The 13,204-nt window shown below is 55.5% G+C and overlaps 1 protein-coding gene across 2 annotated transcripts; it reads right to left on the bottom strand.

The window, feature by feature from the left end:
* Positions 1 to 730: 730 nt before the first annotated feature.
* On the bottom strand, positions 731 to 12,205 carry MAP2K2 (mitogen-activated protein kinase kinase 2). 2 transcript variants are annotated; one of them, XM_052802579.1, is made up of 11 exons: positions 12,056 to 12,205; positions 10,209 to 10,419; positions 8,657 to 8,803; positions 7,917 to 7,994; positions 7,415 to 7,466; positions 7,195 to 7,319; positions 5,537 to 5,750; positions 4,579 to 4,643; positions 3,647 to 3,708; positions 2,906 to 2,951; positions 731 to 1,527 (listed from the first exon to the last, which is right to left on the bottom strand). In XM_052802579.1, exons 1-11 carry the CDS (start codon positions 12,139 to 12,141, stop codon positions 1,417 to 1,419), a joined length of 1,197 nt encoding a protein of 398 aa, XP_052658539.1. In that variant the 5' UTR covers positions 12,142 to 12,205; the 3' UTR covers positions 731 to 1,416. The 2 variants fall into 2 exon arrangements, with proteins under 2 accessions (XP_052658539.1, XP_052658540.1); XM_052802580.1 differs by lacking the exon at positions 12,056 to 12,205 and adding an exon at positions 10,956 to 11,020.
* Positions 12,206 to 13,204: the final 999 nt, after the last annotated feature.

The raw sequence follows: 13,204 nt of genomic DNA, 5'->3' as shown, positions 1-13,204 counted from the left end.
CGAAAACACATACATGTGGTGGAAAATGAGGCGACAGCGGGGAGCTGCGGTGCTGGCAGGGATGGATCCGGCCGCTCTGCCGGGGCTCAGCCTTCGCAGCCACGGTGGGACCCGGGGGGGGGTTTACCAGGTCCTTCCCGGGCAGCGGGGGGACGCAACAGGGAGAGACCGTCAGCCACGGTCAGGCCGAGGTGGCCTTCGGAAAACCCCGTGGCCTCAAGACAACATGGGTCTCGCTGGGTGGGTTCATCCCCTCCCTGCAAGGCCCAGCCTAGGCACCCCACACCTCCTGGATGAACGGAGTGGGGGGCTCGGGGGGGGCTCCAGTGGGGAGCCCTGGGGCTCTGCTACAGCCACGATGGCCAAGGCCTCTCGTGGGGTGGGCGAGAGGCAGCTGGAGAGGGAAAACCTGCAGCCTGGAGGGGTTTCCCCTTCCCCGTCCCCAGGAGATGGAGGGGTCAGGAGAGGGACCCAACTCTCGGGCTAGCCCGGCTCTGCCCCGGCCACAGTGGACAACCGGGCTCTGCCTCCCACCTCTCTGCGCTGGAAGGAAAGCCCGTGCTATCCCCTCGCCTCGGCACCTAAAGGTGAGAGCCACGGTCCTGGGGTGACCTGCTCACGCACCCACCCCGCAGCTCCCACCCGATTCCCTCCTGCTGCGAGCCGAGAGCTCAGCCTGCGCTCGACAGATCAAGACCCTTCGCTAAATACCCAGTGCGCGACAAGAACAGGCTTTAAAACAACTGTTTAGAAAGAAAACAAAGAAAATACAAATCTCTCCTCCACCTGCAGACGGGCTGGGAGGGAGCTCACCGCTACGCTCTTCTCCAGCTCAGCCATAAATCATCCCGTACACCTCCTGCCCACATCAGCAGGGTGCCCACCTCGTCTCCAGCCACCCCAGGCAGGATGGTGACACTGTTTCTGGCCATCCTAGACAGGGTTTCTCCAATTCCTGGCCCCACCGATATCTCTGCCCCAGAGCCCACATAAAAACCAGGGAGGAGGTGAAACGTCTGCTGTGCGGGCCCTTGTCCCCGTCCCCTGCCACCGTCTCACACACATGCAAGCGTGCACACGTACGATTCTTTTTTTTTTTTTTTTAACCCAAGTGAACATGTTTCCAAAAAAAAAAAAAAAAAGAAAAATTAACATAAGCAGCACCACATTTCCCAAGTGTCAGGAGCTCCAGAGCTGGAGCAGAGGCCTGGAACACCCCCACATCAAAAGAAACCAACCCCGCTTTGGCTGGGGGACGGCCGATAAAGATGCTTCCGAGGGGACGGTGCTTTGCCGCTGGGACGCGAGGCGAGCGGGGGGCCGGGGAGAAGGAAGGAGGGCAGTTCTGTCATTTACTGAAGGAGAGGAAATGGTGACAGAGGCAGATGTACTGACACCAGGCGGTCGGCTCGGCCTTCACATGGCAGCACGGGTGGGTGTGCTGGGCTGGTTCAACCGTAGCGTTTTGCACAGCCAGCCGGCGAAATCCACCTCCTCCACTTCGGAGCGTTTGATGAAGGTGTGACTCTGAAAGCGAAGGGAAAGAGGGTTAGGAGCATCGCCGGCTGCTCCCCGGCTCCCAAAACCCAGCCGTGCCATGGGCTAGACCCCGGAGAGGTGAAAAGATCCTGGTGCCACAGCTCAGGCTGCTCTCAGGCAGCGAAAGCAGATTTTGGGACAGTATTTGTTCCTTGCAGCCCCGTGGCTGGGATTTTAATCTGTGCTGGCCACGTAAGTCAACACACAGGCATGGGAGCAATGAAGATTTAGGGGAGAGCAGAGCCTGCATGGCCCCTGCCTGCGAGCAGACGAAAACCCTGCTCCCCTGGGGCAGAAGGTGACGGAGAAGCACAGGCAGGACAAGACAACCTTCGCACAAGGGCATGGGGCCACAAGGACACAGGCCACCTCCTTTGCAAGGGTGATGTGGGAGCACCCAGATGTAGCTCAGGGGCTCAGCATGCCACTGAGGAGGAAAGCTGAGGTCAATGTGGTTAAACTCGGCTCGTAGAATGGTTTGGGTTGGAAGAGACCTTAAAGACCATCTAGTTCCAACCCCCCCCCCGCCACGAGCAGGGACACCTTCCACTAGAGCAGGTTGCTCAAAGCACCATCGAGCCTGGCCTTGAACACTTCCAGGCATGGGGCATCCACAACCTCTGTTCCAGTGCCTCACGACCCTCAAAGTCAAGAACGTCTTCCTAATATCTAATCTAAATCTAACCTCTTTCAGTTTAAAACCGTTACCCCTCGTCCTATCACTACACTCCCTGATAGAGTCCCTCCCCATCTTTCCTGTAGGGCCCATTAGGTACTGGAAGGCTGCCGTAAGGTCTCCCCAGAGCTTTCTCTTCTGCAGGCTAAACAACCCCAACTCTCTCACCCTGCCCTCACAGGGGAGGTGCACCAGCCCCCCGATCATCTTCACGGCTCGAGCAGGTCCATGTCTCTTATGCTGGGGACCCCAGAGCTGGACGCAGTACTGCAGGTGAGGTCTCACCAGAGCAGAGTAGAGGAGAAGAATCCCCTCCTTCAACCTGCTGGCCACACTGCTTTTGAGGCAGCCCAGGATACGGTTGGCTTTCTGGGCTGTGAGCGCACATTGCCAGCTCCATACATTCATATTCATCTGCCCCGATGAATCGGGAAGCAAAGGTTTGTCCCAGGCACCTCCGCAGACACGGGATAGCTGGGTGGTTCCCATCCCGGACTCTGCATGGGCTAGATACCATCACTGCCTTTGAATCACAGGTGAGTCATTCCCTCTCCCAGGCTCTATTTGGCTCATCTTAAGCTCAGCCTGGGAGTTTCCAGCCTTTTGAGCAAGAGGCACAGAGGGACAAGGCAGCAGTTTACAGATCTGGTGCGACCCCACTGTAGAAAGAAAACTGCTCTCCCCACTTACCATCAGCATCTTCAGATCTGCCCGTTCTGCTGGATTTTTAATTAAGCTGAAATGAGAAGAACAAGAGACCAAAACCAGCGCTGAGACGTTTCTTGTGGGAAACCAGCTATCTGGCTGGAGAGGTCTCCAGCTTCACCAAAAGCCACTTGGCCTCCTGGCTGCTTTCCCCAGGAGCCTGGCAGCATGGAAACAGCTCACAAAGCATTATCTCCAACAGCCTGGCTCCTAGGGAAAGCTGCAGGATCTGTCTCTTCTAGATTGTGTGGAAGAACTGCACCCTGCAAATGGAGACAAGGACCTAACGCTTGGCAGGGGATGAGTGATTTTTATAATGTCCAGTCTCTGCGATTCAATAGGAGCTGCAGCAGCATCTTCAGGTGTCCCCCCACCACATCAGAAGGTCTGGAAGTTGATGGTGTATGCCTGGTGCCTGCAAGGCTGTGGGGTGACTCACAGCCCCAGCAATCTGCTCCACCATCCCCCTGCCAGGTTCATATTTAGAAGGTGCTGGGATACTGCTAAGCATCACCACAAATAAACTGCTTTTATTCCAACCCTTCCCAAGGCAGGAGTTCCCAGTTCCCAGCACAATGCAGGATCACACTGCGGCCAGGGAGAGATCACCTACAGAGCGTGGAGAACATTGCGTTACACTGAACGTTTTGGGTGGAGCAGCAGCCTGCAGAGCTGTCAGGGAGTACGTACAGGCCTCCACCTTCAGCTGTAAGATGAAATCCTTACCATTTATTTACAAACTCCTGGAAATCTTGCGTGAAAACTCCATTCGGCAGCTTGGGAGGTGGCTGCAGAGAAAAGAAGGGTTTTCTGCATCACTGTGTGTTAACGGGTCAAAACACAGAGTGTCACCTACAGTCTTTAATGAGCTGCAGAAAAGCTGTGCTCTACAGCTATCCTCCTCCTCCAAGCTGCCCTTTACAACTAGGGAACTGCTCTCTGCCATTTCTTACCCTGGCAGAACGTGGCTGGGCTGGCAGCAAACTGCTGCCCCAGCATGACATGCAGCTGGGGGGTACCCCCACACTGAATCACTGCCAAAGCTGGGAAACCGAAATTGCAGCATCGCAATTCTGGATCCAAGCTCACAAATCCCAGCTCTGGCAACGCCTACAGCGGACGAAGCCGATCCAGAAACAACAACTGGGGGTCAATTCCTATCACCCTGAAGGGGGAAGCTGCTCTTTCCACTTGCTGGTGGGATGGACCCTACCTTCCAAGTCTGGCAGGACATTTCAGCCTGGGATTTTAGCACTGGTCACCCTCATTCAAAGGGCTTCATCTGAGAGAACGTACACAAGCTCAGCATCTGCACGGGGGGAGCGTTCATCCTTTGCTGATCTAGGGACAAGCACGTTTGAAACGGCCAGTTGCAGAAGGAGCAGGTCATTACAGCCAAGAGCTCCCCTCACTGCTCTCCTCTTTCAGGGGTATTACGAACTTCCCCCTGCAGAGCCTTATGCCAAAACCAGAGATTCTTTTGCAATACAAAGAGGTAACGGGGAGAAGGAAAGGACGTCAGTGCAGCTCAGAGGGGCTCTCTATCAAAAAGCCCCTGTTCAAGCAAAGGTTTCAGAGCCCATCCTGACTCAGCGGTGGACATGACACTGTGGTACCTCAGGGAAGCCCGGCAGAGCCGACAGTAAAGAAATACCCACCTCATTAACTATATAATCCAGCAGTTCAAAGATGGCCATCGCAGGCCGGCTGTCCATCCCATGGCCTGCATGGTTAAGATGACAAAAACAGTGGTGAGAGGCTGTTCAGGGACAGCAAGGGGCCTCATTTTGTGTGAAAAGCATGTGTGCCGTGGGACTTTAGCTGGGAGCGGCAGAGGCAACCCACTTGGGAATTGACTCGTGGTTAAAAAAAATAACGGAGCGAAAACGAAAACACATTCCGAAATCTTGGATTTCTTTCTCTGTGCCTATAGTCCAGATTTACTTCCTAGCTTGGAGCATTTGGAGAGTACCAGACCATCTGCTGCGGCAGGCTGGCAGTGCTTCTAGAGCCTTCTGCTTCCAAGCAAATGGCTTGAGCAGAGCCTCCTTCAAACACCTGTGCCAGTGTGGTACCTCTATGAGAGCTCCCAGCAAAGCTGTTCCCAAAAAGCTGCCCCAAGCTTGAAAGGAACCTGTTGGCAGCATGGGTAGAGCCTGAGGAGCAACATGGGCTGTGACAGTGTCCCTCAAAGCACCTCCTCCAAGGGATCCACATCCCAACAGCCTGCACCATCCTCAGCACAGGCTGATTTGCTGCATGGCTTGAGCCTTCTCGTGGGACGCAGCACAGTCTAAAGGCAGATTAACTGAGCTCTTCAAAAATCTTAATAGACCCTGGTTGACATCCTGAGAGCAAAGTCCTCGCCTCCCCATGCAAGACCAGACTCCTGCCTGTGCTCGTGAGGAATTACAAACCTCCGCAGTAGAGTGGATACTGCTAGCGCATTGACATGGCTCCATCTGCTCTGCAGAGAGGGGCCTCTCTAGAAACACTCACCTCCCCGCCACAACCTCATCCAAAATGGCCTTTGGCTAACCCAGCCACACCGAACACAACCCGACCCCTTCACCCCCACATCTGCATGTTGTTTCCAATGCACACGACAGCCCCTACCACTGACGGGGCGTCCTGGGGGCCTGGCCCGCGGCGAGATGCTGTGAGACTCTCCCTCTGCCCCGTCCACCACAGGACGGCCAAATATTGCTTCCAGTTCCTTGGAGTCTGGCGGGGGGATTGGGTACCTTCCGATAGACAGCTCCACTAACGACAGACCCATGCTCCAGATGTCGGACTGGACTGAGTAGTGGGTGCCCTGCAACCGCTCGGGCTGGAAGGAAAGACCACAGAAACACACACTGACACAGAATATCAATATGCAAAGTCATAAACATCACGCACTGAAATTAAATAGATGAGACTCGATATCCTGACAGCCTCTCCAGCTCAGCTCTCCACCCCTTCAGGGAAAGGACTGTCCCAAAGGGGTCATGTGCAAAGGGGATGCAAATGAAACATCATGTGCAAACATAAAGCACTTGTATGCAGCTAATCAACAGCTAGAGTTGAGCAGCATTTACAGCTGTTTATACTTAGGAGTCCAGAGTACACAGTAGGAATCTATTTCTCTGTATGCTGAGATCTAATGAACTCAATTTATTAACAAAATTTTTTGTTTTCCTGCTCATTCCTGTTAATACCCAAGAGGAATTTGAGGAGCAGAAAATCCACTCTAGGCTCTTACCATTGAAAGAGAAATAAAAATTAAAAATAAATCGATCAATGCAAGTCATCCGTACTGGCAGCTTTGAGTCAGCTGTGCAGACCCAGTGGCTGAGTGCAAAGGAGATATTATTTTTAAATAGCCACTGTCTAACTATAACTGTACTTGAATAACCATTCCCAAAATACGAGAGCAGCTCAGACCTAAGCACAGAAGTGTAGTCTGATGGCTTCCCTAATAACCCACCGCTCGTTCCCAGCCACAACTACACATGGTGAGGTGAGAAGACCCCCACCTACCCTCTGCCTTTCAGCCAGCAGGGCCTGGGGAATCAGAGCCAGCCAGGAGGTGATTTTATTGTCATGGACACCATATTATCTGCAGTTGAGCTAACACTGATGATTATTCTCATTTAAAGGAGGAGAGGCACAATCAGCTCTTCCTGCAGTTCACTCTCACTGGCTGACTCCAATTTGGCTTTAATTTCCCATTAGCCTGTACAAAAACCCAGCTGTACTAAACTGGTTTTACCCCAATTTTGCCAGCAAGTGCACGTGGTCAAAGTAGCAGAGGAGGTGCGTGTACCAGCATCTGAATCCCCTCCACAATGGTTTTTCTGCACAGAGCTTTGCATACAGAAAAGAGAACGATGTTTTTGAACCCACAAACACTCGCCAAAATAAAACATGGAAGCATTTGTAGGATGTGAAACATCTTTCCCTGCAAGTCTCTGCACTTCCACATGCCACCACCGCTAGCCGGGCACAGGCTGGAGTTGACAGGACACCGACTCCTCAGGAGGATGAGGAGGCATCTGCTTCTCCAGCACAGGAGAGTGCCTTGAAGCACTGGGCTCACCCCCGATGTGAACCAGGAACAGGGCAGTCCAGATAAGGAGGGAAACACAGAGCAAAACCGTGAGCGAATCAGACACTACGTGCTGATTCTGTAAGAGCTGAGTTGAACCCAAATTGCAAAAAACAAAACAAAACAAAAAACCAAAAAAAACCCCCCAAAAAACCAAAAGAGCCAACAGTTGAAAGGAACTTACAGACATGTAGGACCGAGTTCCCACAAAAGAGTTTGCCATGGAGTCAATGAGTTGACCGCTGACCCCAAAATCACACAGCTTAATCTCTCCTCGAGAATTAACCAGGATGTTAGAAGGCTTCACATCTGACAACAGCAAGAGAGAAGAGCATAAACACAACTCTAGGTAAAATACAGGGCTCTTGTACTGCAGGCAGTTATTTTTAGGTTCCTCCTCTCACCTCTGTGCATGATTTGGTGCTTCTCTCTCAGATACGCCAAGCCTCTCAGAACCTAGAAGGAAACCAAAGACAGGATGAGATCAGAGCTGGGAAGGGAAGTGCTTTCCCTTCGGCAGGACACATTGCATAAACTCTGGGTGCTGCCACACTGCAGCTTGGCGAGGAAAGCCATCCCATAGTGTCCACGTGTTTCAGGGTTTGCAATTTATCATCAAGTCAATCACAGATCTTGGGTTTACCGCGCGAGAAGCCTTCTCCCAAATCTTCTCCAGCAGAGGCCAACACCAGCTGGTGCAATGCAAGGGGTTGGAGCTATGGAGAGTGGTTAGGAATATGCTTTCCCCCCCTCCCCTCTTGCACACACCACTGCCTCTTGCCCTAGGTCAGGATAGGAAAGCGCGTACGGGGAAACGAAGAAAGCTTCCTAAGCCAATACAAGCATTATTCCCAAACCGTACCCAGCAAATCCTTTCTGGAAGCCTGAAGAGCCAGCGTAACTCACCGCTATACTGACTTTCCCCAAGATCTCCTCGGGAATTCTTTTGGCTTCTTTCAACACTTGATCCAAAGACCCGCCATCCTAAAATAAAGAACACTGAAATGACCAACACACCAAACGCCGGCAGGAAAACAGAGCAGCTGGACTGTACAGGCAAGCATGCCCAGGGAGGGCAAGTGGTATATAAGCAGTACGTAGCATCCCAGCTCAGCTGTCTGCAACGACTCAGCATCAAGCACACACTGTTTACAGCAGAAAAAAAGATAGCTGGTAATCAGAGCTCAAGCATCTTGCTGAAAACTATTTTAATGCTATCTTCTATCAGCTCTACTTCTTGCTATTAGTTCTTAGCTTCCTTTCTCTCAGTGGTAAATGTGAAGATGATGCTGTCAGCACTGATCCGGAGGAGCGACAACACTATTCACCCGCCAGAGACAACAGAAACTGCACACTGTGCTTCACTGCAAGCTCTGTAGAGTGGCAGGTTTACAACATTTCCTTTTGGCCAACCCCCCAAACCTCTGCTTCCGCTTTCCAAAAAGTCGATCTCTCTGTCATTTCAATGCCTAAGCAGGAGCGTGCAGCTCCTACCAGGCACACAGTGGCCTTGCTGCAGCCAGAGCAAGGAGCCATCGCGGCTGCCAGCACCCTAACCCATTTCACCTGCAATTTCAAGTCTTGGGTAGATGCAATTCAGAACACTCCAGGGAACGGCAGTTTGCAGAGGAGGACTGGGGACTCACCATGTGCTCCATGCAGATGGAGATCTCTCCATCGCTGTAGAAGGCTCCATAGAAACCCACGATATATGGGGAATTACACTCATGCAGCACCTGCAGCTCTCGGATAATCCGATTCCTGATGGCCGGTTTGATTTCTAAATGAATCAGCTGCCAAGAAAGAAAAAAATATTCAAGGTGTAATGCCTGGAAAAACTTACAGGAACCACATGAGCAAGTCCTGAGAGTTGGAAAGAATCAAAAAAACATCTTCAAGGGAAGCTCTGCTTTGGCATAGACTTTCTACCATTTGCAGGCTCACATTAAGGATAAAGGGAGAGGTAGAGCCCTGTGCAGCCTGTTAGCGACTGAAGCAACTGCCGGCCATGTAACACCCGGAGATCACACAAGATACAGAGCGGAAAGACAAGTCAGAAGTTTGATGCAGTTTTGACTCAGCAGACAGGAACATTTTCACAAGTTCTGTAGGTGTTGTAAGAAAAGGTGCTCTGATATCAAGGAAACCACAGAAAGTAAAAAAATCCCATGAAGATTATGCACGTGAAAGAGCAGTTGCTTTATTCCTTGGGCTCCACATAGAGTCAGTTAACACAGCTGTGGGTAGAGGCTAGAAAATACAATGGCAGGTCAGATAAAAGAGCCACTGTTACTGTAAGCTCTAGGACACCCTACCCCAGGGACGTCTGTCCTTCCCACAGACCTACAAAGGCCAGCATCTACAGGAAGGACAGCAGCTTGCCTTCGCTTCAGTTTCTGAACATGGAGCTCCCAACAGTCTTAAAACCACCCAGCGACAACCAACGCTCCCAAATCAAACACCCTGGAAGACTCTGAGAACTCGGCTGAGAGTGAAGCCACCTAGAGAAGCGGATTTGCTCATGAGACCCGCTAAACCATCCCAACAGCAGGTGAGACCAGACTTTCAAGGAAGCTGTCCTACAAATGAGCAGTTGCACTGTTCTCACTGAGCACTGCCTTTTCTAATAGGCAGACAAAGCATCTCCTAGTTTTCTGCTGTAGGGCACCACAGTAGAAGACGTTGCCCATAAACCTGCATCTGAGAGGAACCACTGTCACAGCTGCTTGGAGCTTCCTTGGGGATCTGTTAAGTGGGGGGTGAGGAACGTGTGTGCGCCAAACCAATCCTCCACCGGCCATTTCCAGTCCTCGTTAGCAACGACCTAGGATCCTCAAGAGATCTGCTTCCTACTGCTTCTATCCAGTTTAGCCGAGTTCATTAAAACCAGCTTCACTGGAAAAAAGAGTAAATGTATGTTTTTACACAAGACGCTCCAAACCCCAGGGACCTGTTGCCAAGAGCACAGCCTCTCCCAGGGGAGGACTTGGAGACAGGCAGGGCAGCTCGGAGATGAAGCACGAGAGGCTCCACGTAAAACCTAGCGGGGGCCAGCCAGGACCATGGTCCTGACCCAGGCGAAGTGGTTAGGGTGCAGACAGGTCACTGCAGAGAGATCCCAAAGGAAGCTGGCTCTCCCAGAGCCAGGGCGAGTGCCGGACGCTCTCTAGCATGACACCACCACCCACTCCCCATTACCTTCCGTGCCATAACGAGCCCTGAGGGTTTGTGCTGCACTTTGGTGACCACACCGCCATTGCCAGCCCCCAATTCGGAGATCCTCTCAAAGTCATCGTCCTTCAGCTCGCCCACTTTGGCTTTCTGCGTGAGGAAAGCTTCCAGGCGCTTCTTCTGCTGCTCGTCCAGCTCCAGTTCCTCGAGCTTCTTCTGAAGGTCCACCAGGTTTGCCCTGGAGAGGGGAGGAAGAGACAGGAGGGATGGTCAGAGACTACAAGGGCAGCATCAGAGAAAGAAGGTTGGTTTTTTTTTAGGGAAGTGGAAGGAAATAACTGAAAACCATCATCTGACATGTACTCAGCCCCTGATACAGCAGCAAGACTAAAGCAAAGCTCTGGAGAGAGGCAGGGCTCAGCTCTGGTGCTGACAGGGTCACACGGACAGCGAGACCCATGGTGCAATATCTGCCCAACACACACATCTCCTCTGGAGAGGAGCTTTAGTGCAGTCAGCCGTTTTGGGAAAGCCAAGGAGTAGGGAAAATACTTCAATCCTTAAAGAGGCATTACAGCTCAGCCCAGAGAGAATGGCAGCACCAGCAACCTCTCCCTCTCCCAACAAGGGAAGCCAAGCTTGGGTTTTGCTGCGAAACATGAGAAGGGCTTTCCACGGCGTCCAACAAGCCCCTGCTCCATTACACCCCCCTGCTCCACCACCCCCAAACCCACCGCTCCCGAGCACAAAGGGGCGTCTGTGCTCCCCCAGCACCTGCTGCTGAGCTCCCATTGCCTGCACAGGCTCCAGCTGCTCTCTCCCATTTGCTACCCACCATCTTATCCCCCACCACCCACAACTAGGACAACGGTTCGGGACAGCCTCACCCCACCCCTTCCATCCCGGACCCCCATGCGATGCTCTGCCTCCCCCTAGCACTGCCCATGCCCCCCTCTCCACCATCACCCTTTGCCCCACAGGTCCTGCCCCCCCCCCCAGTCCTGATTACCCCCCCCAATCTTGCCCACCCAAGCCTAAGTCCCCATCCTAGCCCCAACCTCTGTGCCCAGGCCTAGTCCCCACATGCCCCAGGCCTCGGCTGCCCCCAGACCTTCCCCCAGCCTCCCCTGCCTTCCCTGCCAGCCCCCCCCAGGCAAACCTGGGGATCAGCTCAGCCTCCACCCCTGCCTCATCCCATCCCCACCTGCCCCAGCCCAGCCCCTCTAACCCCCAACCTGCCACCCCCCCCAGCTCCAGCTCCCAGACCCCCTACCCACCCCAGACACCCCCAGCCCCGGCCTGACCCTGCTCCCCCCAGGCCTGTCCGTGCTTCCCCCCAGGCCTGCCCTGACCCTCCTCCCCCCAGGCCTGTCCCTGCTCCCTTCAGGCCTGCCCTGACCCACCACCCCCCCCAAGCCTGTCCATGCTTCCCCCAGGCCTGCCCTGACCCCACTCCAGGCCTGTCCCTGCTCTCCCCAGGCCTCCCCTGACACCCCCCCCCACCCAGGCCTGTCCCTGCTCCCCTCAGGCCTGCCCTGACCCCCTCCAGGCCTGTCCCTGCTCTCCCCAGGCCTCCCCTGACACCCCCCCCCACCCAGGCCTGTCCCTGCTCCCCCCAGGCCTGCCCTGACCCACCACCGCCCCCCGAACCTGTCCCTGCTCCCCCCAGGCCTGTCCCTGCTCCCCAACCCGCCAGGCCTGTCCCTGCTCCCCTCAGGCCTGCCCTGACACCCCCCCCCCACCCCGGGGTCTGTCCCTGCTCCCCTCAGGCCCGGTGCCCGCCCTGTCCCGGCCCTCCCAAGCCCGGTAACCACCCCCCCCTCCGCCCCACGACCGCGGCGCAGGCTGGGCGGGCCCCGCCACCACTCACTCACTCGGCGGAGCCGTCGGGGCTCGGCCCCTCGGCGGCGCTGGGGGCGATGTTGAGGGCCGGCAGCACCGGCTTCCTCTTGGCCAGCATGGCCGGGCCGGGCCGCGCCTGCGGGGCCTAGCGGGGGCGCGGCCGCGCGGCGCGGGGGCGCGCGGGGGCGGGGTCAGAAGGGGGGGCGGGGCCGCGCGGGGCCTATGGGGACGCGCGGCGCGGGGACGCGCGGGAGGGGCGGGGCCAGGAAGGGGCGGGTCGGTAGAAAGGGGCGGGGGCGTGAGAGTGGAGGCGGGGGTGTGGAGTCTCGCGAGAGTTCGCTGAGGGGGGAGAGGGAGGAGGCGGCGGGGCGGGCGGCCATGGCCGAGGGGGGCGAGGCCCGAGGTTGGCAGCGGAGGGAGCGAGCGCTAATTGTCTTCTCAGTAATTAGGGACCCAGTAATTAGCAGGGACACCCCCCAGCCCCTCTCTGCCCTGCCCAGCCCCTGCCCGCTCTGCCCTCCTGCCTGGACCCCAGGCAGCAGGCCCAGGGGATGCTCGAGGGCCCTAACGAAGCCGGGCAATTAGCAGACCCTGGGGAAGACCGTGGCGCCGGACGGACGGACGCCCTTTGCTCGGTTCCAGGGGCTCCCGTCTCTGCCGCTGGGCCATAAACCAGGGAGCGGCGCGGGCAGCTGCCGCCCGGTCAGAGGGCGTCGAGCGGGCGATAACGGGACGCGGCCTTGTCCCCGCGCCACGCCTCGGTCACACGCCGCCTTACTCACCCGTCCCCTCCCTGCGTGAAGGGGATCCGGCGGGATCCCAGGGGATCTGGTGGGAAGGGGCTCATCTGGAGGGTGACACGCGTTGGGCTGGCGCCCTCGCCGCAGGGCGATGGGGAGGGACGAACGCGGCGGTCGACAAACCGTAGCGTGTTTGGTCCCCAGACAGCCACGGGGGAAATGGAGGCGTGGAGGGTGCAGGCAGCCCCGCCGGCAGGCAGCGGCCAGGCAGGCAGCAGAACTCAGGCATCCGGGCCGGCCCTGGCTGCAGGGAGCAGAGGGGACCATGGTTTGTTGTGGAGGAAGCCATAAGCGGTAGAGTCCAAGTCGACGTCTTCCCCGGATGTTGTTCTCGACACCTATAAAATGTGATTAACGCTGATACGCTCGTCTGAAAAAAAG

Source organism: Harpia harpyja, chromosome 11 (assembly GCF_026419915.1).
Source record: "Harpia harpyja isolate bHarHar1 chromosome 11, bHarHar1 primary haplotype, whole genome shotgun sequence".
In the NCBI taxonomy this organism is placed as follows: Eukaryota; Metazoa; Chordata; class Aves; order Accipitriformes; family Accipitridae; genus Harpia; species Harpia harpyja.
The sequence above is the reverse complement of the archived record's forward strand: the minus strand, read 5'-3'. Positions and strand labels throughout refer to the sequence as shown.